The sequence below is a fragment of the Aethina tumida genome, chromosome 1 (genome assembly GCF_024364675.1).
Source record: "Aethina tumida isolate Nest 87 chromosome 1, icAetTumi1.1, whole genome shotgun sequence".
Lineage (NCBI taxonomy): Eukaryota > Metazoa > Arthropoda > Insecta > Coleoptera > Nitidulidae > Aethina > Aethina tumida.
Genome location: NC_065435.1, coordinates 77,299,356 through 77,326,121, shown reverse-complemented (window position 1 = coordinate 77,326,121; position 26,766 = coordinate 77,299,356). Strand labels below are relative to the sequence as shown.

Genomic DNA, 26,766 nt, shown 5'->3' with positions numbered 1-26,766 from the left:
ATTTAATAAAATGAAAAAAAAAATTGTTTCATTCCTAAGGAGATTACTTTTCACCCCATCTAATACATAGCGATATGTCATTTATTAAATTATAATGACGACTACTAATTTCATTTAAAACTATTGATAATTTTCGATAGTAACAAATATCACTATAATATTGATATCGTAATGTACTACTACTACTATCCAAAAACATACTACGAATCGGATCATATCCATAATTTCCGGTATTAGTTAAGTATACTATCGATTGTATCGTATAGTTTTGGAGATGTTAATTTATTACTACATATGGCTAATAAAATATATTTAAAAACAGTCTCAGTAGTAGCCCACCACTAAAGTTTCAGATAATTTCAAAGCAAATTATCGGTTTTCATTTCATACTCACTTACAAATTCAAAAAGGATTATTTGCTTTTAAGCGTTATATAAGAAACAACCAAAAATATGATCCACATATTGTATATAGCAAAGCTATTGGTAGTAATAATTTATCGATATATAGTACTATCGGTAGTATCAGACCACCCCTTCAAACAAACGACGAGTTCTTAACTTGTGTTGTCAACTAATGTCATTTTTGCTGCTTTAAAAAAACTTGCTAATCGACACTCAAAAATATGTTTCAAACATTTTGATTAAACTGTAGTAAACGATCGATATAGTTATCGAAATATATACATTTCATGGTATTATCCATTATCAAACTCTAACTATCGGTAATTCCTGATAATTATAATGTATTCTATCAATACTGTCGAAACGCTTAATTATTACTGTATATACGTATATATCGCATATAATTGAAAAGTAACAATTGTTTTCGATAATATTTGATAGTATCCGAGCACTAGTGCGAACGTGTGCATCGGAAGGAAAGGCGGCAGAGTGGAATGGAAAGGCGAAGAGGCAGAGGCCCCGCGTTGACCTCCTCTAACCTAGATCGCGGCCGCGGCCGTGGCATTGAAAACATTCCTCCGTCGGCCGGTCCGTCGTGCGGGCTCTCCTCTCTTGCGCGACTAATAACGCACACACACACACACACACACACACACACATACATAAACCACACTAGTACACACGGGCGACAGGTGCATTCTGTCACACATTCGCACCGGGGCCGTTATGTTTCCGTCCGGACCATTTCGTCTCCCAGCACTTTGCGATTTCGTGCCGTTTTCGATGCGGTGAAAGGAGACGAGGAGAAAGAAACGGTTGAAAACGGAATCCGGACGCGGCTACCCGGACGCGTTTTCCCGTATCGGTGTCAAGAAAGAAAGCCTCTGATACGGTGAGACAATCGCGTACGATTTTTGCACACGCTTATTGTCTTCGGCCAGGTGAAAGGGAGAATCTTCTTAACGTCGGCTTTTTAACTTTGTTTGCATGTATAATATTTTGGTTATTTTCAAGTTTCTAATCATAATTTTAATCCTTCTTGATGACTACCTATATGACTCTTAATTCTGGTCAGGTATTATTAATGAAAAACTGCCATTATTACCGAGAACCCTAATTGTAACAATAACTTCAATTATCATGTTATTACTATTAAATTCAACATTCAAACGGTCAAACTAAAATTAATGAACAAACCGTCTTAAGCTAATCTTAATCGATCTGCGTTAATGTACAAAACAGCGTCTCCAAACCTTCCTGATAAATTCAAAATTAATGTTCACCTAATTGCAGATTTAAAACTGTCGGATTTCGAAAACAGCATGGCTTTGTTCACTCGTCGACAAACAAAACAACAACAATCTTTGTGCGTTAATTGTATTTAATGACGCGCACACAGTTTATTTGTAATCGTGTCGTTTCTCTTTGTGACACGGATAAAGGGAATTTTAATCATGTTTTTTAATACCTTGTTTCCAACGTGGCGATTTGTTTTTGTTACAAAATTTCTGTGTTTAATTATTATTATTATACTTATACATATACTAAAATGTATGAATCGATTTTAGGGTTATAGGTATTTATTATTACCAATATAAAACATATTAAGCATTCTGAGAAAATGATTCAATAATATTTATAATTTGATATATAATATTTTATGTTAATACTTCGCTACATCACCCTTTAAATCCATTATACTGTCGTACATTTAATGTTGTTGATTAATTTTCTGACAATTTTTTCCTGCAAATTGTGAGAGTTCCAAATTTTGCCCTCATGATTTCCTGACTACTTTGTCAATGAATACATAATTAATTTCTATTATTACCATATTTATTAGAAAATTTGTTGTGATATTATCTGCATAAAACTAAATAATATTTTCAACATAAATTTAATAAATATTTTTTACAAATAACTATTAATATTTCATAATTCGTTGCCTGTTGCCTCTGTTATCTTATCCTGTGACATATAGTGATGGGATTAAATTAATGTAATATAAAAACAATTGTAAATTGTTACTGTTTGTGATTATTTATTACTTGGACACAACAATTATTTTAAACAATGATAATCTGTAAATCAATGTTTATTATTTGTACGTTGATCCCAAACACAAAAATTCAGTTGAAATAAAAATCTGAGTTAATAATAAAAATATAAAAGAATCACTTATCACTTACAATATTTATAAACATACAGGCTTTGCTTAAAAGATTTCGAGATGATTCTTTTTATGCAGTAATATTATCGAATTTACTTTTGTCATGCCAATTAGTGTTACCTACCACGTTAAAAATGTAGAACAATGGTTTATTAGAAAGCACCAATCTCATTGTCAGTTCCCAGGCAAACTATATAGATTTTATTAATAATAATTGCTGGAAAAATATACAAATATGGTTAAATATGTATAAAGACATAAACACAAAAAATAAAAGCAGCCTTTAATGCTTTGTTTCCCTGGCGTAATTGCCATAATTGCCTCTTGCATAATTTCCACCCTCCCAACAACAATGGTAAACGTCGCATTGTTGTTTACCCAAGACCATAACCTGAGTCAAGCGACAGATCCTTGAGGATGATCCAGGTGGAAGTGTTTTTGGGGGGGGGCACGCCCACGCACGTGATCATCAATGATTCGACTCGCCCTTTCCCCCCCACCATCCCTCTTTTCGGACTGCCGACCAGATCGGGAAACGTGCGTGAGAAACGCGCTTCAGTTTTCGCGACGTCCTCCACTCCGCTGGTACTTCACACATTGTGTTTATGTGTGTGTGTTTTGACATTGTCGTAGTCACGTTCGTCGACCGATATTGCTTCTGTGTGTCGTTCGAGTGGCGGTTTTCCTTTATTTTGAAACTTTTACGATGTTGATGTGCTTTGAGGTAACCGGGGTGACAACAGTAGTTTGATACATTTAACGTACGATCATTGTGGTACACAATAGATAACGTACCGTGACTCACATATCTAACAACAGATATTTTTATAAAATTCTTGGAAAGTTACACAATTACAAAACAAACATTTAATTTTATATAAGTTGTATGGACCAATTGTGATCGTTTTGTTTTTTTCTTTATAGAGCAGTAACGGAGGAGGAGGAGGCGGAGTCGGCGGCTCGCGAGGCGGCGGCGCGTCTTCGTACGCGGCGGCGGGGGGCGCCCCCAAGGGCGGCGGCGCAGGCGGCGGTTGCACGACGTCCGCGGGCGTAGGCGCTTGCTCGCAGCAGCAGCAGGGCGGCAGCGCCATGGCCACACAACACCAGACGTCGGTCGGCTATCATCGCGGCCAGTGGAACAACGTGGGCGCCGGCCATCAGCATCCGTCGGCGGCGGCGGCTGCGGCCGCCACGCCTCAAGCGCCCGCCACCTTCTACAGGTACTCGCAGGTGGCGGCCGCTCAACAGCAACAGCAGCAAAACGGACCCCAGCAAATGGGCGCATACGCCGCCTACACCAACAGCTCGGTGGGTATTTTTTTGTTTGTGCACCAAATTTTAACGATTAATCGTACAATTGTCGAACTAACCGATAACATTTAAAATGAATGTTTTTCTAAATAGTAATAATCATCCATCTAATTGTTAACTTGTTTATTATTAATCATATGCAACACATTCGTAATTGTCTTATCTTAAAACAAAATATGTTTGTCGAACAATAAAGCTTCGATTTCTTCATAATTGTTTTGGTTCCAAAGTGAAAGAAAAAATAGCCGTGACAATGATGTGATAACATAATAATATTAATTGAATACTTCCTGGACAGCGATAAGATAATGGTTCTTCGAAATTTTTTTACAATTATCATTATTATCTTATCTGCAAATATAGGTATACAATAATTTGCCTGCAAATCAGTCACAGTAGTTTTTGTGAATCAATTTTGCTGCTCTCTTTACTTTTCATCGGGTGTAAATTAACATTAAATCTGAACAATTATTATGCATTTGCATGTACGTATTTTAATAGTTATTAGCCAGTGGTAATTACAAAATAAGCTTAAATAATGGCACAGTTTAGTAAGTAATAGTATGATTGTAGGTAGTGTATGTATTCATCTTATCTTTGACGTCAATCTAGTAATCCATTATTACATCAATGAAATTATGTGATTCACCCTTTTACCATACACTGTTCTAGTAGTTCTATCGGCAGATGATCAGAATCGCATGCATCCATTTACATTAACTACTATTAGTATATGTACAATAATTATAACACCATAATTTATTACAGTACAGCAACCCGCGCGAGGCGGCGACGGCGGCCACGTCCCCATCGAACGAGAGCAGCGCGAGCAGCTCGAACACCGGAGGCGGCGGCAACGGTACGTCACAACAGACGACGTCGGGCGGTGCCCTGGGCGCCACCGGTGGCGGCGCCATGGCCCAGAACGCCAACGGATCCGCATCGACGGCGTCGTCGTCGACGGGTGGTGGAGGCGGCGGCGGCGCTGGAGGCTCCGAACAGCTCAGCAAAACGAACCTGTACATCAGGGGGTTGAACCCCACCACCACGGACAGGGACCTAGTGATCATGTGCCAAGGGTGAGACCTTTTATCACTGTTCGTGTGGTTTCATTTTTTGATTATCCGTGTTTTTTTTTTTCAGATACGGCAACATAATCTCCACCAAAGCAATTCTAGATAAAAACACTAACAAATGTAAAGGTAAGAATTCGTTTCGGTCGAAGACGATAAAGATGGCACGTTTCCAGGCAGGAAAACCGCGTCCGTGATTCATTCGTGACAACGCAAAAATACAAAAATAAATAACGCCTTATCGTCGATCGAAATAATATCCGATTGCATCAACAAAATGCCTTTACGTGCCTATCACCTGGTTTCCTAACACGATAAAGCCATCCCGTGATAAAATTTAAGCGTTGTAATTATTGATTTCAGGTTACGGATTCGTGGACTTCGAGAGTCCGACAGCGGCCGAGGCAGCTGTTAAGGCCCTGACGGCCAAAAGCATTCAGGCTCAAATGGCGAAAGTGGGTATCTGGGTACACCGTAGAGCAGCCACTGTACGTTTGCATGCAAGTAATACCTAGCTTAATACCTCTTTTAAAAAAATTAAACCAAACGATAAAAACGAACAAAAATCGCTCCATGAGAGACACCCCATCACAGTTGTGTTCTTGGTCCTTGCTATCCAATCTATGGTATATGTGTAACAGTTAGGTAATTTTGATGTTCAAACTACTAAGTGAAATTATAATTATCTAAAATACTTCTAAATTACGACGAGACCATTGTTTATTATCAATTTATTGTCCAATCCACCATTAACAAATGTTTCATTATATTATATAAAAGTGATAAAATAAAATCGATTTCTGTGAATCCAACCTTGTGATTCATTTGTGTTGCAATTCTTGGAACTCACATGGAACTGTGATGGGACGTGTTATGTCGTATTTTGTTCACTTTCATTTCTAGTGTTTAGTACGCCCCGAAAAATACGAAACGCTTTATTAGTTTCGTATAGTTCGGGCAGTTTCTCCCGCATTCTCTCTTCCACACTAGACGATTCGATTTAAGTTTTTTGTTTTTGGTTTTCAATTCAGTTCTGTCGTCTTCACGTTTCAACTTCTACAGTTTTTGTTTATATTTTTTTATCAAAGTAGTAGCAATGAACATGTCATATGCTATGCATGATTATTATTTTACGATTATTTCTCTCTATCTTTCTATATTTCCTGTTGAAGTTTTGACTACGGCTACTAACTCTTGATTTTTTGTTAATCGACATGTACATACTGACGAAAGGAATAATTTGCACTGGATGGTTGCTGATTAATTTAATGTTAATTGATTTGTGCCGTACCCGAAAAGTATAACAGGTGCATGCCCGATCATGTTTCTAATTTTATCGCGATATAGTACGGCCAAACCCGAACCAATTGCATGCTGTACAAAGATAAAACTCGAATGCATTTACCTTGTACAGTTTCATAGATTGGACTGTGGCTATACTATCACACTAACCATATAACTATTACAATTATTATTATTTTACAATCGCCTGTGGTTTACAAATATAATAATATATTTTTGATGGCCGCACACAAACCGATTTCTATCGATTTGTTTGCGGGCGAGAATCGTATACAATCACTCCCTGTTTTAAAAAAAGTGCAGTTTATACTGAGGTGGCGTTTGCAATTTTAGCAACAAGAACAGGACCCCACCAACTTATACATAGCCAATCTGCCCACGAGCTACAAGGAAGCTGATCTGGACACCATGCTATCCAAATATGGCCAAGTGATATCCACAAGGATCCTGCGCGATTCGTCTGGTAAATATTTCACTAGATTTTGGTAACAAAACATAGATTCTTAAACAAAACTTGAATACTTTGTTTAATTCTACATAAAATTTTGGACCTATTGAATTTCCGTTCGTTTCCATTTCTTCACTTCAACAAGTAATCTGGAAACATTAATTTTATACAATAATACACGTTAACAAAACTGTCTCCTATAAAGATTTATTAATAATATCACAAAATAATTTACAGGACATTTGGTATTTACGTTTATTTTTTCCTATTTTATATTTCAATAATTTTTATTTCAAGTGGAATCATCACAAAATTTTCACACAATTTCAACACAGAATTTTGTTCTCTATTGATTTACCCTATAGCTAAAGTTAATATTTATATATTATTTAAAAATGCGCATTCCATTCGTATACTTTAAATGGCTTTAAATTTATTTTACTTTATTCTTATTCGTATTTAATGTGGTACAAAAGTAAACGGAAATAAACACTTTATTCTCTGTAAATATACAATTTAGTTATGGAAAATTATTATAATTATAATTTATCAATAAATAATTAAATTCTGTATCGAAAGGTGTGAACATTTTGATTCCGTATGAAATAAGAAAGTTGTATTGACATTTAAGGTAGGAAATGCCGAACTATATTTTGGAACACTATTAATAATAGGATATTCATAAGATTCTCTTTTGTTAACTTGTATACCAAGAACGAGCTTCTCAACATCACAATTGTTGATAATACAGACAAATATGTTAGTTTGACTGTTACTTCAAACGATCAAAAATGTAAAAGGTCTAGAATTTTTTATAGAATAAATCTCAAAAATGAATAAATATCCATAGTTTTTGTGATGTTCCGAAACTTAATTTGTGTGTTATATTGTATGTAACTTTTTATAGGTTTCTCGAAGGGTGTGGGTTTTGCTCGTATGGAGAGCAAGGAGCGCTGCGAGCAAATAATCCACGCAATGAACGGCAGCATATGCGGTGGCGGCAAGGAGCCGTTACTCGTTAAATTCGCCGACGGCGGTAACAAGAAAAAGGTCTACAAGACGAACGAGGGGGCGAAGATGTGGCGCGACGGGACTGAAGCCATGTCGGCTGTCGCCTACGACGCCAGTACTCTCGCCTCTAACGGCGTCGCCTCGCAACAAGTAATGTTGCCGCAATATCATCGATACAATCAGGTATGTTCCTGTTTATTTATGGTTGAAAATTAAATTTTCCAGTGGGACCATTGCATACCTATTGTTGAAAAATATAGCAAATCAGTTCTTGTGTTCTGATTTTTTATTTTATTTAAAGTATGCCTCTAATTATGCTCAGTATGTTCGATGTGATGAAGAGTAACTAAGCTACAGCAGATGAAATATCAATTCTATGCAATCTTGTTTAACGATTTACTGCTAGTTCTATCATCTCATTCAATAACAAATGCCCAAATCGATACTTTATCTAATTATAAACATTTGAAGTACTAACATATCTAAAAAATGTTATGATAGAAAAGAGAAATGAACTAGTATATAAGTATACTAAGTTAAATCTGAATAAACAGAAGAAAATGATTGGAATTGCTTATAATCTCAATAGTATGGGTAGTATAACTCAATAGGAAGCACTGCCTGAAAAAGATATTCTCATTATTATACATTAATAGAAAGATAACACTGGTGTGTTAAATATAGACTTTAAAAATAAAAGAACTCATTTATGACTTTACTTATGCTAGTGTCTAGTGTTATCAAGCCCGACCAACATGAATTATATTATTTCGTTAGTTGATTAAAATATAATTTCCGTTTAAATTTGAAGATTTTCAGCAATTTCTCCATTCAACAATTCCAATATTATAAGCTTCACATTTTTAATCGATAGTTTCAATGACAATCATTTTAAACAAACCAAAATCGAATAAAAAGAAAAATGTTAAAATAGGAAGAAGAAAAATCTGGTATTTAAGAGTAAAGAGCTTCGACTTGAAAATATATGCTTTTGTCGGTCGGATGTTCTTATAAATGGAACCAGGGATAGTGCTCGCCCTTGAAGCTACGATATCTTCTTTCTATTTCAAATTGTCTTAGTAAAATCTTTAACCATGTTTATCACTTTCAGTGTCTAGATTTTCTGTGAAGAAACCGAATGAATGAAGAGAACTAACCTTCATATTTTAACCCGAAAATCGAAATTAAATATTTTTATTTGGTACTAATGAATATTAAACGTAACATTGTAATTTACGTACATAATAGCAAACCACTTTTGTTGCACCTTCATAGGGATGTGGTGATTTTTTGACCTTAATGGGACATTTATATTTTCCAAATGTTCTGAAATATTGAATTAGTCCATTTGTTGACGTTAAACAATGTTGTATAGTATATTAGAATTATATAAGAAAATGTTAACGCTAGATTTATAAATTCGACGTTCGCGTTCACGCTGACGCTGACGCTGACCACAAATTGTTTGTAAAAGGTATTCAGTGCTTCTAATATGGCGTCGACGCCAATATCGAGTTTATAAATCCAGCAAATTTATCTTGCATTTCTGTGATTATTCTAAATAATTCTTAAGTTTGTTTTAGTTCAGTAATGTTTTTTTTTTCCTTTTCAACCCTTCAACTGGGGGATTTAAGTAGTTAATCAGTGGAGACTTGAATGTTTCTTTAGATAGTTGTATATATTTAACATGAATTGTATTGGATTTCAGTACACGCCGCAGTACACGTACGTACCGTACGGCATGTTCCCGCACGTGCCGCTGGACGAGACCGGCTACAACATACCGGCGCACCTCTCGCAATACAAAAACGACGGACCGCCTCCACGTGCACCCATTCCCTACGTCATGCCGACGTCGGAGACCGTCTCCTACACGGCCAACATGATACCTCAGGTAAGACCGTTTCGTCCGCCGTTCACGTTTCACGTTGTTCACCGTCGATATTGTCGTTGCAGCTGACGGCACAGTTGGGTGCGATGACGCTGAACAACCAGTACATGAACCCGCCGTACCCGTTCTATCCACAGATCGTGCACGCCGTGCCCGTCGAGTCGGAGCACACGTCGAACGCGGCCAGTCCCGAGGACCCGTACCAGACGTACCAGGGCGGGCCGCCGCCCAAGTAGGAGACGGCCGGTGGGAGGGGCGGGGCCCCGTCGCGGCGTCATCGCCGTCCCCGTTGCTAGAGGAGATGAGGAGGAGGAAGAGGCCGCGTTGTGTTGTGTGTTTATGTTCGGTTCGCCAGCGATTTGTACATAACCGGGTTTGGGAAGGCGGCACTTCACCGTGTCTTATTTTTCATAGTAGGGATTAGTTATTTATACACAACTACACACCAAACACAACACACACACACAAAAACACACACGTTTGAGGACGAGGAGTTTAGGTGACGGCCGCGCGTCCAAATCGGCCCGCAACACAAACACACACTGACGTTCGATTCGTTCTTTTCGTTCTTAACATTTAAGTGTAATTAAGTTCTTGTTTTTGTTTTTTTTTTATTTTTTATTTTTTATTTTATTTGTTTTGCTGCTGTTTGCGTTCCGGTCGATAATTGATCGTTCTGTTTTTCGCTTTTTTTTGTAACTAATTACAAAGGACTGATTAAACAAACAAACAAAAAAAAAAAGTTGTAAAGTAGGTATTTTTGATACACTATGTTCCTAGTTTCGTGGAGAAAGAAAGAAGAAAAACGTGCAGGCGTGCAACGCACACGGGCGTTAGTTTCGCGCCTTTCTGTCGTTCCGCCTCACACACATTGTATTAAAAATATGTATCACGATAAAACCGTTGTCCGGACTTTGATCGACCATTCCTTCTATTAATTTCCTTTTCGTTAAGGGACTAGAATTGTATATATTTAGCGTCGATTGTGCCGGACTGAGCGCGCAAAAAAAAATTATACATTAGGTTAGAGTTTTTAGAAACAGAATGAACCAAAAGTAGTGGATCGAGATCAGTTTTACAAGAAAACGGGGGACAGTGTGTTCTTGTCCCAAAACTGGCGTATTGCTCTGTAGCTAGGCTTATTTATAAATTTTATTGGGGCGACTACATGAATTTTAGGAATTTATTTAAGATCCCGCGGGATCGCTTAGGAGATAAATAAATAAAAAAACGCTTCATTTAGACGCTCCAGGATTACAGCAGTAAAATGAGATTGATCTTCCCAAATGTCGCAATGGCATTAATAGGATAGGTAAAATGTAATTTTATTTTTTGAAGATCTATATAGGTAGTTGTTGAAAAACTGCTCATTGAAGAAGAAATCAAACAGTATCTTCCTAAATATTACCATCTTATACAAACATATAAAAACTTCCAAATGTTGTCTTTTTACACGTTTGTTTTTTTGTTTTATTTTTCTTTTTAAGATATAGATTTTTTATTTATTCCGGACGTGGGGTGCGCGCCGCACGAGACATATTTTAAATAAATTTTTAACATGTTTATACAGAACGTCGTGCAGCGTGCACCTCACCAATTAATTGTATATTTTAGCGGTGCCAACAGAAACGAAACCCGATATAAAATAATCCTATTGTGCACAGAACGAGGTCGGGATCGTTTCCTTTGGCGACGCGTTCCCCCAAATGTTGTTAACGACATTCCAAAATGTCCTATATTTATATTTATTTTAAATTTTATTTTCATTTGACAAAGTCTCCCGTCTTTTTTATGTACAGTCTATATTATATGTTATAGTGCAATTGTTTTTTTTTTTATTTAGATTTATTTATATTGAAACGCATAGTAATGGGATTCTTTTTTAAATGGACTGACGATTATTTAAAAGGAAAACGCGCGCGACTGAAACTGGCCGCGCGGGCGGCACGTCCGAGCTGTGATTCTGTAAACTGTCAAGTCATTTTACTTGTATATTGTGTAACCCCCCGCGTATTACCCGAGGCCGACCACCCCGCGTCCAGTTTCAGTTGCCTTCTCGATGTTTTTATACATTAAACACAAATTTCGTTCTGCTAAAGATGAGACATAGCCTTCGAAAAATACGTTTTTTAATAGAGGCTAAGCCCGAACGAAAACCAGGCCGGTATATATTTTTTTAAAGAGATAAGAACGTGGGGATCATACCGTGAGATGGAACGACGAAAGAAATGCCGCTTCTGTAATTTTCGGATATGAATTTGTTGTTGTTTATTTTGTTGTTGGGATTTGTTGCACGTTGTGAGAGAGAGATAGAGTTTATCGTTTGGTTTTCGGGCGGGCCCACTGTTTTTGAATGGGTCTATAGTATGAAATGTAACTGTGCCTTTCAGAAAATGTCCATAACAGGGATATACTGAAAAAAATATTTTAATATATTTTTTTAAAAATCGGTGTGCGCATGACCGATACCAAATTTTTAAAATGAAAACATCTATAGTTGTTCTGTGTTGTAGCAGTTTGTATGTTTTTCCGTTCCTTCGTCAATATTTAATGGATTATAATTAAAAGTAATGAATAACTGAACTACTAGCACCGCGAACGGTCACCGAACAACCAAACGAACCGTTCCCGGTGCCCGACTTTGTTTTTGGGGGCCAGGGTAACATATTTAAAGCAACTATTAACGACACGACGCTATTGCGATTGTTTGTGTCTTAGGCACGTGAACCCTCCATCCAAATTTCCAGTGGCTTTTAAGTCGTCCCTGATCGATTGATTCGGTTTTGGGGCGAGGGTTTTTTTTTGGAAATTTTACTCGACTTGCGTCGTACGGTCGCCGTCTGTTGACACGTCTGCCATAAAATCGAATATTAATAAAAATGAAATAAATAAAAGTAATATTTGTAGTGTTTTGAGAATATATTCATATATCGTAGACAATAACCAGATGAAGATTTGTTGCATTTTGTTTGTTCACGTATATTTACATATCAATTGGATTGGTGAAGCCGTGTGGCCAAAAAGAAAAACATTATTGGTTTTGTATTTATTTATTATTTATTGTGGATTGTTATCGATTTTCAAATTTTATTTTTTTGTTAGAGAAATATATTTTTTTAAAGGGTATTTACAACCAGCTTTAAACGAAACGACTGATTGTAGCTTTTGTTAGTTTCTAAAAGTTATCGAGATATTAAATATGCCAAGTAAAAAGTATGTTAGCTAATATAGGGTACTACTTAAATATTTATTGACGATGTGTATGTATCGTATCTAGTATTCGTGTGTGAATGTTTGTAACTGCCTTTAAACAACAGACTGACTACATACAAGAGAAAAATAACGTTATTTTTACAAAAATGTAAAACGACTTAATAAACTACACGTTTAAATCAAAAAAAACGGGATAAGTTTGTAGCGTTCACGTGTCAGCGGACGGCCACAGCACGACCGGAATAGCTGAAACCAAATATTATTAAAAAAACCGACAACCGAGTTTTGAGAAAGTCTGCACTAAAGCCGGCGTAGTTTTTATCGTTTTCCGTTCGTCGAATGAAACGACACGCGGCACAAACGTCGTTTTGTGCCGTGGTCCTTCGGTAGCACTAAATTAGATCTTAAAAAACAAGTAACAATGAAGTCACACGACTACCTATAAGTCATTTCCGGCGCGCACACTCGCGTCGGATACTGTAAAAAGTTAAAAATGCTTCTAGTGTTAGATTTCAGAACCGTAGACATTAGGCATAGAATAATGACTTAGCTGTTAAGTAAAATAAAAACTGTAGGATGTAGGATAAATATAAGTATTAAAATTAAGGGGCCGCCCTCGCTCCGGTCCGGGTGTCGCCATGTGTTTTTTCGTTAGTGTTTGTATAAAATATAGATAGATATATTTGAGATCGCGTCCGGCGCTCCGCGGCCGTTCTCCGGACGTAACATTACGTTTTCGATTTGCGTAACGGAGCACGGTCCCGTTCCGGACTCCCGATCCGTTCTTTTAGTCAGGATGGTGCCCGATCCCTGGACCGGGCTCGATCGCGGCCCGCCACAAGTTGAAAATATTATTTAGGATAAGTGAATGTTTTATATTGTTAATAAGTCCAATTGCGTTTCTTGTTTTACAATCTTTACTCTTTCCTTTTGTCTTTTGTATTCCTTAGTTTTCCTGTGTTGGTAAATTAAATCTCTGTCCTGGATTTTAAGTTGTTGTTTATTTCGAAAAATACCCTCAAATCACGTGACACTCTCACGCCGCCTTTCTCAGGAGAATGAATGTTGGTTATCACGAGGACAAATATTCCAACACTTCATTTTGACAAACTTTTATTACATGGTAAGATAATGCGCTCAACACTGAAGTAACGCATCCTTTATGTAAGTATTACATTAATTATATAATTAAATATTTCAATATAATTGCAATAAATAATTATTATTATAACAACAAAATAATTTTTTGAAAAAAAAGTACAATTTATAAATAATAATCTTGGCATCTTGTATATGCACTTTCTTGGTAAAACATTCTGAAAATTGATCTGATCTTTTTCAATGTGATAAACGTGTCATGTCAAGTCCCTTGCGTTGACTTTGTTGCTGTTCATTTAATTGTTGATGAGGATGATAATGAAGAATGATCTGATCAACTTGAGCTGTTTGTCACAATCACATCTAACTTCTACTTTATCTGTTAATAAAAATATTTAAAATTTATAAATAAAAAAATTAGTTTAAATCAAATTATAATTAAACTAAATGACAAATACGGATGAATGATTTCAGATTTAATAAACTTTAAAAATATTTTAATGTAATATATTGATCAATAAAAATAATATCTAATACCTAATATCTAATCTACTTATTTTTATTGAGGTATTTAACGTGTAAAAAATTGATCTGAAATATTTGTAACTGCATATATTTAAAATTGGATAATATTTTATTAGAAAAATTAATCTTTTTCATATTCCAAAAGCTTCAAATAACACATGTATGTTAATAAAAATATTTAAAATTTATAAATAAAAAATTTACTTTAAAACAAATTATAATTAAATTAAATGACAAATCTGGATGAATCATTTCAGATTTAATTAATTTTAAAAACATTTTAATATAACAGAACTAAAACATTAGAAAGTAGGGAAATATTCAATTTTAAAAAAATCCGCACATATTGATCAATAAAAATAATGAAGTTTAATTAATCTACTTAATTTTATTGAGATATTTAATGTGTAAAAAATTGATCTGAAATATTTGTAACTGTCTATATTTAAAATTGGGTAATATTTTATTAGAAAAATTATCTTTGTCATATTCCAAAAGCTTCAAATAACAAACATGTATGTTAATAAAAATATTTAAAATTTATAAATAAAAAATTTACTTTAAAACAAATTATAATTAAATTAAATGACAAATCTGGATGAATCATTTCAGATTTAATTAATTTTAAAAATATTTTAATGTAATAGAACTAAAACATTAGAAAGTAGAGATATTCAATTTAAAAAATCCGCACATATTGATCAATAAAAATAATATCTAATACCTAATATCTAATCTACTTAATTTTATTGAGGTATTTGACGTGTAAAAAATTGATCGGAAATATTTGTAACTGCATATATTTAAAATTGGATAATATTTTATTAGAAAAATTAATCTTTTTCATATTCCAAAAGCTTCAAATAACAAACATGTATGTTAAAAAAATATTTAAAATTTATAAATAAAAAATTACTTTAAAACAAATTATAATTAAATTAAATGACAAATTTGGATGAATCATTTCAGATTTAATTAATTTTAAAAACATTTTAATGTAACAGAACTAAAACATTAGAAAGTAGGGAGATATTCAATTTAAAAAATCCGCACATATTGATCAATAAAAATAAAATCTAATCTACTTAATTTTATTGAGGTATTTGACGTGTAAAAAATTGTTCTGAAATATTTGTAACTGCATTATATTTAAAATTAGATAATATTTTATTAGAAAAATTAATCTTTCAGATGCCAAAAGCTTCAAATAACAAACATGTATGGTAATTAATTTGAGGACTGATCATAATTCCAAATGTCCTAACCTTATGCTCTAAAAGAAAACTCCATGGTCTCCTGATCAATTAAATTTATATTTATGGAAAATAACTGTCTGCGTTTGAAAGTAATTATATGGCAATAATAACCCATTAATGTATTAAAAGCATACGTCTTTAAGTTATTAAATTGTTTGTTAATATAATTATGTGAAAATGAATCTTATATAATAATACATCCAAGAACTTTCATACAAAACCATATCAAACTACAAGACTCAACAGAGAAATAAACAATTTCGTCACTACTATGAATGAAAATATTTGTCCTCAAAAAGATCTCTTGAATATAGTTGAACTGCATATTATGTGAGCCTACTACCAAAAACTTTGAGAGTTAACTCTCTATAATATATTCTGTACTTCTTACAATGAATTAGAACAAAACAGGTGAGTACTCTCTTTTCCATCGATAGATATGATATGAAAATAAATTTATATAAATATTTAAATATTTTCAAAAAGGAGGCAACCATTGTTACACCGTGGCGTTAAGTCACTTGCCTACCGAATAAGCATAATTTAAAAGACTGTATTTTTCAAATGTCCCGCATTAAAGTTTAAATGCCCGTAATACACGGCTTGGCAGCCAGATTTCGCTACCGACGTCAACAACTAAAAAATTTGTTTACATGCTTTGTTCACTCACGTTCCATATTCCGACAATGCTGTCCGTTGTGTGTTAAGAAAAATCGCCGCGGTCATTCATAGTGATAACACCGTCTGGAACGGCACGGGGAAAACAGGAAGAGTGTGTTGACCTCCACCCGAAATTAACCTATATATCGGTTTGTGCGGACAAAATAGTTGTCGTGATGTGGGCGCAATGGGGGCATGTTTAACGCTAGAACGTGAAGAAGGCAGGGCGAAGAAGCGCAGCGAGGAAATCGACCGGCAGCTGGGCGAATTCGCCAAATTACAAAACAATGTCATCAAGATACTGCTTCTTGGTAAGTGCAGTGGTGTTTTTTTTAGAATCGCGAGTGTGGGTTTTGGAGATTTTTTGAAACTGACTCATCTGGTCCAATTGATTTATTTATTATTCATGTCTATTTTAGTCAGACAGGAGTTTTCTTTTATTATTATTATTATTATTTACATTGGTCAAAAATGTGATATATAGAATAAATATAATAGAATATGTGTCTTATTGAAGAGAACAATTAATCCCAATATTTTTTATTAATGTTATTTAGTGTTATAATATGTTTAATAATTTAATTTCATACGAAACCTTATCAAAAAAGTGTGAAAATTAATTAATTAGCATAAGATATCAATTTAAAATTTTCAAGACACCACTAAAACCCTGTTAATCCAACGGTTTGTATATTATTATCTCTAAAAAGAACATGAGTTAAAACGTGCTCAATTCATAAAAAGTATAATAGATATAGAGCAGGTAAAAGCATTTTCATAGAAACTTATTGTAACATTTAACTTTTACTTTGACTTTTTGAAATACACCTCAATGACTTTTTACCTACTGCTATAAATTATCATACCCTTAAGCTACTTGTTATGTCTTGTTGTTAATGAAAATTACGTGTTTTACAATCTATAAAATCAGTATAGTTTATAAAATATTTTCAGTTGAATTACATTCATTTTTGTACGGTAAATAATCGTAACACAATATGTTCAACAGTTACTAATACAATTGACATAATTATTTGTAAATTTAATAATTGTAATATTAATAATTTTCCGATTCTCATATTTGCAGATATTTTATGTAGAATTCGAAAATGTTAAAATTGTAGACAGAAACTTTTTGAACCAACTATTACAAAATTATTAATAATAGAAAAAATAGCATTTCCTCTTGTTTTGTAAAAAGTTTAACTTTCAAGCTATAATAATCACAGAAAAACGAATAAAAAAATTGTTTCATTACTTGACTGTAAAGAGAGTTATTTTACACAGAGTATTATATTCAATTTTTGCTATAATCATAATTAATACAACGTAAATAAAATTATTTTTAACAATTTTTATTACCAGTTTAAAATATTATAGTACAAAATAATGTTGTATACATTGTTTGTAATTTTATTTATACTTACTGGGATCAATTTCTTATAATCCATAGCTGTCACTGTCTCTGATTTTTCCTTTCCGTAGTATTTAAAATTGTAATGAAATTTCAGTAATCGTATCAAATAAGAAAAGCAGTAATGTATATTTAGTACACTGTTACACTAGAATGCATGTCCCTGGGTTTAAAATATTCCTAATCAGTCTAGTCTCTTATACATTTAATGAAGGAAATGATTTTTTGTTGTTTACAGTAATATGAAAAACAATACAAAGAACAATTGTTTTCGATTTTCTGAATTACATAATTTTGATGTATTTTATACGTGACAAATGTGCCATTTTGGCTAATAAACAAAATATTTTTATAAACAAATTCTTTTTAACATGATACGACTTTCCTAATGTTAACTGATATTATTGACCCCAAATGAAATAAATTAAAAACTAATAAAAATAAGTATAATTTTTTGTATTGTATTTGGGGTTGCAATGAAACCATTGTAATCCAATCGCAGTACATCCTGTAAATTAATCAGCGTTAAAGCATATTTGAACCGGATATGTGGGTGTAATTTTTCCAGGAACCGTATAGAAAAATGCGCCCGGTTTTTATTCACATGAAGCATCGAATAAACAAAACGCGTGTTTAATTACACAATGCGCTCGTAAATTACATTGTACCGAATAAATATTTACATAACCGGACTCCATACCGAAGCGCGTACAATTTATTTGCTTTGGAGAAATTACGATTCAACAAACACTGAAACGTTTTTATTAACACAATCGATTCGACCTCGTATCAATTAGTGTTTGGGAAAATCTACTGTCAAGGTTTTAACTTTGTTAATTGAAAATTTTTCAATGTGTTTAGGTGCCGGAGAGAGCGGGAAAAGTACCCTAGTCAAACAGATGAAGATAATCCACGCGGACGGCTTTACCCTCGCCGAACTGAGCAGCTACCGGCCAACGGTGTTGGACAACCTGTTGGCTTCGATGAAATACGTCCTGGCCGGCATGGGCATCTTGCGCATCAACCTGGAACACAGCAGGAACAAGGCGCACGCCCAGACCGTGCTCGTGGCCAAGAGCTGTTTCGACATGGGCTTCGCGGTACTCCCGAACGTTGCAGCGTCCTTGCAGGCGCTGTGGTCGGATCGAGGCGTCCGTCTGGCGGTGGCGCGAGGTTATGAATACGAGCTGAACGATTCGGCATTATAGTAAGTTGGTTTTTGGGTTTGGGATTCACAATAGGATCGGAATGCGATCGATTCAGTTATCCGGCCATATGGTTTTTGTTTTGTATGTGTGTTATTTTCGTATTGACTCCACGATTATTACAATTGAACATTGCTGTTGTTGGAAATGACGAGGCGAATTTCTAGACCCATCTGTGCCCCGAAATTGGACCGATTCTTCTTCGATCTAAACTAGTTTATGCTTTTGTTGAGTGCGTTTTCATGCTGAGACCATAGAATGTACTGCAGGAAACGTTTTTGTGAATAGTTCTAATCTAGTATAAAATTTGATGTGTTCTCGGAAGTAAAATATGTCTTTTACATAAATTGTTTCTTTTAAAATTGTTTGATAAATAATTTTAAATAAAATATTCATGTTTACAACAACAATTGCAATTACAATTACAATTTCTATACAATTTACTCTTTACAATTAAGACAGTTGTGCAACTTTTTAATCAATTTTTACGCAATTCAAATACTTTTAAATTACTGATTTTGTATAAAATTGAAACAGTTCTATACACCAGGTCCGCAAGTTTAAAATGTCGTTTTATTTATGAAAAGTAAACAATTGCTTAACAACAATAGCAAAATATTTTTTATTCAAACTATTGGCAATCGTTTTCTCCACACTTTGACCATCTTTCGGTAATTTCCAAACAAGAGCTTCATCTCTCATCTCTCATTGAAATCCATTTTCGTACATCTTTGAAAGTTGTAAAGTATTGCTCAGCCAGAGGGTGTCCCATCGATGAGAAACGATACAATCAGAAGGTGCCAGGTCTGGTGAATTCGGCGGGTGGCATAGAAGGTCCTAATCAAGCGAAGAAACCGTTTTTTTGACCATTCTGATTAAATGTATAGGAACGTTGTTATGCTGCAGAATGATCGTGTTATCGAGCCCATTCTAGTCGTTTTTGGTTCAATCCGTGGTTCAAATCGTTCATTTGTTGTCGAGAATGGACACTACTCCTTTCTGATCCCACTACATACACAGTATCTTCTTCCCCAAACGATCTGGTTTAGCACTCAATGTTGATGGTTTCCTTGGTGTTACCCATGACTATTAAAATATATCAATTTTTCAAAGCTAGTTACAACCCGATGCAAGAAACCGTTTCTTTTTGGCGTAAACACATCATTTCGCACACAGTTATTCTCTTTTCCATCTGTCGTTCCTTTCAGGCCATCGGAAATGGCTTGGCGAGTGACATTCAACAACTCTGCCATCATTTGTTGTATCTATTTTCACGTTCTTCGTCAATAACTTTGAAATCGCCAATTGACGGTCAGAGCAAGATTGCTGTAAGCTCTACAAGAATTCGATGTGTTTGTATACCGCAAATGCTGTTTGTATAAATTCACGTACGACATATTTACAACGAAAAAAATGTATTTCACTAACTCGCAAACAACTAAATGAATATGACGTTTTGTAGTGGGGTGTATTACCGACAAAACAACGCTTAGGGTTCATCATATACTTCAATAGGGTTTACATACCAACTCTTGACAATAAAACGTCATTTTAAACTTACGCACCTAGTAAGCAAGACATTTATAAAATTTAATAAAAAATTTATTGAACATTTAAAAAAACATCTAAAACGGTTAAACAATTCTCTAGAAGATTAAGTTTTGAAATTTCATAATTTAAATAAAAATTCATTTAAATTTTTGGTTTTAAATAAAAATAATAAATTTGCAAAATTTGTAAACAGTATATAATAAAATTAAGACTCTTCTGAAACTTTTAATAGGTCTGTATCAAATAAAGTTATTTCTCAATCTTTCTATATAAAATTAAGATTGTTATATAGTTCCATCTAAAATGAAAACATTTGAAATCTCTTACAACAGGATATGATTAGAGCAGTTACAAATTTATTCAGTTCTGAAACTTCTTAATTTAAATAGGTTACTGAAGCAATTTTGTATAAAATTAAAAAAATATATATTTTTGATATTTCTTGAACAATTCTACAAAATTATTATAATTATGTTATATATGAAATTACAACAGTCGAAAAGAAAATGTTTAAAACATTCTTATTAAGTTAAAAGGTATAAATAATTAGTCCATTTATTTAGGGCTTTAAATAATGTATGGATAAGAAGCAAATTCATTCACACAATTTGCTCGTGACGTCAACAATGTGTTTCGCCCAGGAACAAACATACAACACGATGGTGGTTTCAATAATTCGACGGCGGGGACGAGACTTGAAGAAGATGAGCCATCTGATGTTGACTACAACCAACTGAGGTCGTTAGTTGAAATAAATTCGCTTGCTGCTGCTAACGTATACCACTATTTCTATACATCTAAAACATATTGGAATGTCCAAAAAAACTCGACATACGAATTCAATGAGACTTGCAAAAACCGTCGTTTGTCATTTCGTGAACGAACTGTTTCTCGATTGAATTTTGACTGGTGATGAGAAGTGATGAGAATACAACAATCGGTGATATTCAACACAATGGTTGGACTATACCCAAGCTCCAAACACACTCCAATTGCAAATGATGCACAAAACGTTTTTTCCAGAACTCCAAAATTGTATTAATAAGTTGCGTTTAAGTTGAGATTCGTGCATTTTATTTTTGAGGTTGAAAAACAATAACTTTCTTTTCAACCAGATAATTAAGGCTTATTATAAAACCATTTAACAATAAAAATATATTTTTTCAGTTTGTTTGAGAACATGGAAAGAATCTGCGACCCGAAGTATGTTCCGAATGCCACGGACGTGTTGAGAGCGCGTGTCCGAACTCAGGGCATAATCGAAACGCAGTTCCGCTTCCGGGAGACGATTGTCAGCATGTACGACGTGGGTGGACAACGTTCGCAGCGCCACAAGTGGATCTACTGTTTCTACGACGTGCGGGCGGTGCTCTTCGTAATCGCGTTGAGCGGTTACGACATGACCCTACTGGAAGATCCGACCGTGAACCGTCTGGAGGAGAGTCTGAATTTGTTCGGACAAATTGTCAACAATGCGTTCTTCCGAGACGCAAGCTTCGTACTCTTTTTGAACAAATTCGATTTGTTCAGAGAAAAGATTTTATATTCGCAGCGACATCTACGGCTCTATTTTCCTGATTATAAAGGACCAGACAAGGATGTAGATCGTGGTGCGTTGTTTATACAACACAAGTTCATATTGAAAAACAGCAACTCGAGGAAGTTTGTTTATCCGCACTTTACGACTGCCACGGACACTGCTAATGTGCAGGTCGTGTTCCAGGCCGTCATGGAGATGGTTATGACGTCGAACGTCAGCCAAATTATGCTGCTCTAACTAGTTTAGAAAGTTATTTGTTTTTTTTTAAAGCTTTTAATTATTATTGAAGAGATTATGTAACTTATAAATATCTGATATTCGTTATGTAATTTTCAGTGTTTTCGCCAATTGACGTTATTTGATATTATGTAACATACAACGAAACTTATAGACTTAATCAAATTCTCAAACGTGCCAAATTGAAAATGGTATTTTTATATTCTTGTTTTTGTTAGTATAAGTCTATTTTGTACCTTGTGTTAAAAAATAAGAGTTCCTAAACTGACAAAATTGAGAACTTGCCAATATTTACAATTAACTCTAAAAATAATCGTGCAATCCGTACTAGACGTGAATTTTTTGTTGTAGTTCACAATTTTATAACTGTTAAGTGTACCTTATAGATAGAAGCCAAAATAGAATGGATCTCACTGTGTGTTCTATGTTAAAACTAACACGAAGTGACCGTATACATCGTCCAAGTTTACAGATTATTTTCCCTTAATCTATACTGCCATTTTGTGGGAGCCTGGACGTTGTTGTAATATTACTAATATTGAATTGTTGTGCATAAAAAATTGCTGTGATACGGAGGCCTTGAACGATCACGAAACGCTGGACGCGTAAAAGCGAAGTTTTGACCGTTGTTCGGGTGTTATGTGGCACGTTTTTTCTGCCACAGGCAGCTGCAAATGTGCCACTCTTTACATCACAATTTATTGTGATATAAATGTGCATTTTATTTTTTTAAAGCCTAAGATTTAAATTGTAGGTTTTTGTTTTTTTTTTCATAAAATTTGCAATAAAGTTTTTGTAGTAATTGTGTGTTGTTTAATTTATTGGGTACATAAATACTACTAAATATATATAAAGGTTTTATTAACGTTTAATTTAAAAATGTACATTTAAAAACATTATGAAATACTCCATAAAATAAAATATTTACAACATAGCCTAAAAGTATTTGCTTAATAATATAGTAATGCATCATATCTATACATTCACTCATTTTATTTAAACACTTAAAATTAAATAACAAAAATGATTGATGAAAAAATTGTAGCTAGTTACTGCATGAATAAAATGTGATAGTAATACGATTTGGTGTTAATTATAATAATTTTGGTCTCAAATATGCTGTTAAAATTCGATTGGTATTTACAGTCTTATATTTCAACATATTCAGTACATATTTGCATATATTCTAATTATTTCTTATTAGAATGTTGTGAATTCACTAATAAAATGGCAGTATCCAACACACTATACATTCATATGCAACTATTAAATTTATTTCCGCGGATAAACGCAGTGTTCCACATAATATTACTACTCTCTAAGAAAAACATTTGATTATTCGACACGATCATTAAAAGTGGTGGGTAAACGTAATTGTTCACAAAATTAAGTACTATATACAGCAGCACCTACACGATAAGATAAATATCACAATTGGTTAAGAATCCGTATTAAAAACGGTTCATAGCAATTCCTTGTTCTCCTCAGTGATAATAGCCCCTTTTAAAGTTGCATCTTTCGCCCTTTTGCGCTTGAAGAAGCCGCACTTGTATAACACAAATATTAACAATCCTAGTACGAGAATGCCCAAAACTGCCGCCAGAATAATGTACCAGTAGCTGATATGTTGCGGCAGTACTTCAGGGTACATTATAGTCTCCGCCTGAAAAAAGAACAAATCAGTAGAATTCACTACACAAATATATCAAAACATACCACAACAAATGTTTTAGAGTTCTCGGCGAGCGTAAACTCGGAATTGAAAGATATATTCGCCGATGACTTTATCGAAACCCAGTCGATATTCGAATAGTCCTCAGCCAAAGTGGAATTCCATAACCGAGATTTGATCTCAACTGAAATGGTCAAGTGCATGGGCACTTGCCGAATCCTACAGTTGATCTCCGTGCATCGCGCCGATCTTCCGCATGCCTAAAAATTAATTTTTATTGAAATTGAGAAACAAATTAATTAAACACCGTCACTGACCATGGTGACGACTTTGCGGTCTTGATTGTTGGTGTGTTTTATCGTGTAGTCCACAACTTTGTCTTCGTCCCTCTTCCATCTGGCTGTGTCTCTTCGTCGTCGTGTGTTCATTTGTACAAGTTTTCCGATCTCCTCGTCTTCCTTGTCCGTCGACATGTTCAAGCGCAATGGATTCAACAGACTTCTGTCGTATGTGCAAGTTATACTTTCAGAGTTGGGTATAGACTCTAGATAAAGAAGCCATTTGCCATTTTCGCCGGAACTTCGTACCTGATAGGGCCAGTTAATGGTGACGTTCACATCAGTCAGTGCCCAGTCACCTTTATTTTCTATTGAGTATATGTGTCGTATTCTTGGACCGACGTCTTCTAACGTTTTCATGTCAGATTCACCTCTTACTTGGTCGTAATACAGAAGGTTGCTCGTCGCTTTCCTAAATAATATTTTGATTAAAACTGTTCTACTTAAATTACTGTAATTACTTAAATTACTTACGCGGATAAGGTGAAATCGGCGATTTTCTCGAGGTAGATCAACAGTTCGGATCGTGTCTTATGCGATTTGTTGATTGATGACGAATTGACGAACACATTTATGGGCAAATTATGCAACGAGCTTCCTTTCGATTTTATTATTTCGAAGCTAAGCAACAAGGTTTCTGGGCCGTGAACCCTTTTGAACGGATTGCCCAGGTCGCACATCACCAATGTGTTGTTTTCTCGATGACAATCCATCTTTTCCTAAATAAACGATTAAGTTATTATTTGTAAATATTTTCTATCAACAATTACAATATCATCATTCATTATTCTTAATGATATTCATACCAACACCTCTTTTAATTATATTCATAGACAAATTACGAGCAAATTAACTATTCGGGATTTTTTGTTGGTATTTCACAACAGAATAATGAAATGGTAATTATTATTATTTATTAGATATGACTTTGCACAATGTCAACATGTGTATCGTCAAATAAGTGAGCGATGTGAGTATTTACATCGAGCTCATCATTTGTGTCGCCTGTTGTCGACATTTCTTACACTTTGTAATATAACTCATTCAAGATTATTTTAATATTTTGTCAATATTAATAATATAAATAATAAAATATTAATTGTTAACTTAAAAATGACGATATAGACATAAGCAAAGAAATCAGGTAAAAACTTCGTCTGCGAATAAAACTGGTGCTTCGTCAAATGTAGGTCATTTCATTACGGTTAATAAGGTTATTCATTAACTCACAACTTTATTATTGATGATTTTGTTGTATGCCAATTGTTCAGGATGTTCGACAAACACTTTTGCTTCGTACGCCGAATCCCCCCTGTTTTCCACCACGATTTCCAACACTATTTTGTCATTGGTTGAGTGAATTGTATATTTCTCTTTGCCGTTAACCTGGACGCTAGTCAAGTTTTGAAGGAGGGCTCTTGACAGAACCAAATCAGACACGCACTGGGATTCACAGTCTTTCTGGAATTCGACCGAGAAACTTTTTATCGACGTCTTATTCAATATTGGAGAGTGAGGGTCTATATCTGGCAATTTATACTCTACAACCATCTGAAATAAAATTGAATTATATTATCAAATTTGAACAAACCTATTAAATTATATAAATTAACATACATCAATGGGTTTTAGATAGTTTCTCACGAACTCTTCAATATAAACTATCTCTTGCGTGCAATAAGTTCTTTTCACAATGTCTATTTTAATCGTTGTACTTTTCGTATTGCTTTTTAAATTTGAATTTTTAATCCAAACCCTTTGTCTTGTAGTCGTTGTGTTCTCTCTGATCAACAAATGCAAATCGAAATGTTTGTTACCCTTGATATCACCCACAAAGTTGATACATGATTTGAATGAGAAACTGCAACAAAGAAACCTCAAACAAGAGTAATATAGATAGTAAACGGTTTTACCAAGTGTTATTCGCATTTAAATCTTCCGAACATCCCTTGCTCGACACGTTAATTTTGTTTTTTATGTCCTGACTTTCAATCTTAATATGGATGTCAATAATAGGCCTCGTTTTGTACAACAACACCTGATTTCCTTCGTAATCTCCGGCGAGTAAGTCAGGGTAGTTATTATTGTCCACGTCTACGTTGGCACTTAGCGAGTACCCTAGAGTCTTAGTGCCACGCTTTTCACGAATCACCTGCGAGAGCTTAAGTTCTTCGCTGCCGCCTAGATAAATGTAGATGGCACCGCCATGTTCCTCGTAGGGAGCCCCAATTGCTATATCCATGTATCCATCTTTGTTGATATCACCTAGTGAGGCCAAAGAGAAACCAAATCTGGATGACTTTGGGCCAGTCAACGTTTTGTAAGCACATTCATCGGAATATCCCGAGCAGTTCCTTAAATTGGTATACACGTAAACTTTGCCGCCTCTATTTGTCTTGTCATCGTAGTAAAACGGAGCTGACACTATCAAATCGCTGTACCTGTGA

At 34.5% G+C, this 26,766-nt stretch overlaps 3 protein-coding genes across 9 annotated transcripts in view; 2 read left to right on the top strand and 1 right to left on the bottom strand.

The window, feature by feature from the left end:
• The window catches only part of LOC109600530 (protein alan shepard), a 31,245-nt gene extending 17,430 nt beyond the window's left edge, over positions 1 to 13,815 (top strand). For 4 of the 6 annotated variants that reach the window (XM_049962954.1, XM_020016688.2, XM_049963713.1 and 1 more), the window contains 8 exons: positions 3,499 to 3,882; positions 4,654 to 4,964; positions 5,029 to 5,087; positions 5,322 to 5,446; positions 6,594 to 6,723; positions 7,616 to 7,902; positions 9,428 to 9,613; positions 9,676 to 13,815. In XM_049962954.1, the coding sequence (XP_049818911.1) occupies positions 3,664 to 3,882; positions 4,654 to 4,964; positions 5,029 to 5,087; positions 5,322 to 5,446; positions 6,594 to 6,723; positions 7,616 to 7,902; positions 9,428 to 9,613; positions 9,676 to 9,846 (1,488 nt within the window). In that variant the 5' untranslated portion in view covers positions 3,499 to 3,663 and the 3' untranslated portion in view covers positions 9,847 to 13,815. Of the gene's footprint in view, positions 1 to 3,265; positions 3,299 to 3,498; positions 3,883 to 4,653; positions 4,965 to 5,028; positions 5,088 to 5,321; positions 5,447 to 6,593; positions 6,724 to 7,615; positions 7,903 to 9,427; positions 9,614 to 9,675 lie in introns of those variants that run through there. The other 2 variants (XM_049962609.1, XM_020016689.2) reach the window with 2 other exon arrangements.
• Positions 13,816 to 16,331: 2,516 nt separating this feature from the next.
• LOC109600522 (guanine nucleotide-binding protein G(o) subunit alpha-like) lies at positions 16,332 to 23,112 on the top strand. The gene is made up of 3 exons (XM_020016680.2): positions 16,332 to 16,673; positions 18,638 to 18,983; positions 21,700 to 23,112. The coding sequence occupies exons 1-3, from the start codon at positions 16,550 to 16,552 to the stop codon at positions 22,307 to 22,309; spliced, it is 1,080 nt and encodes a 359-aa protein (XP_019872239.1). The 5' UTR covers positions 16,332 to 16,549; the 3' UTR covers positions 22,310 to 23,112.
• A 41-nt stretch (positions 23,113 to 23,153) lies between these two features.
• The window catches only part of LOC109600519 (integrin alpha-PS1), a 29,842-nt gene continuing 26,229 nt past the window's right edge, over positions 23,154 to 26,766 (bottom strand). For both annotated transcript variants that reach the window (XM_049962161.1, XM_049962162.1), the window contains 7 exons: positions 26,233 to 26,760; positions 25,937 to 26,180; positions 25,550 to 25,870; positions 24,794 to 25,038; positions 24,299 to 24,731; positions 24,026 to 24,241; positions 23,154 to 23,972 (listed from right to left, as the gene is read on the bottom strand). In XM_049962161.1, coding sequence (XP_049818118.1) covers positions 23,772 to 23,972; positions 24,026 to 24,241; positions 24,299 to 24,731; positions 24,794 to 25,038; positions 25,550 to 25,870; positions 25,937 to 26,180; positions 26,233 to 26,760 — 2,188 coding nt within the window. In that variant the 3' untranslated portion in view covers positions 23,154 to 23,771. The remainder of the gene's footprint in view (positions 23,973 to 24,025; positions 24,242 to 24,298; positions 24,732 to 24,793; positions 25,039 to 25,549; positions 25,871 to 25,936; positions 26,181 to 26,232; positions 26,761 to 26,766) is intronic.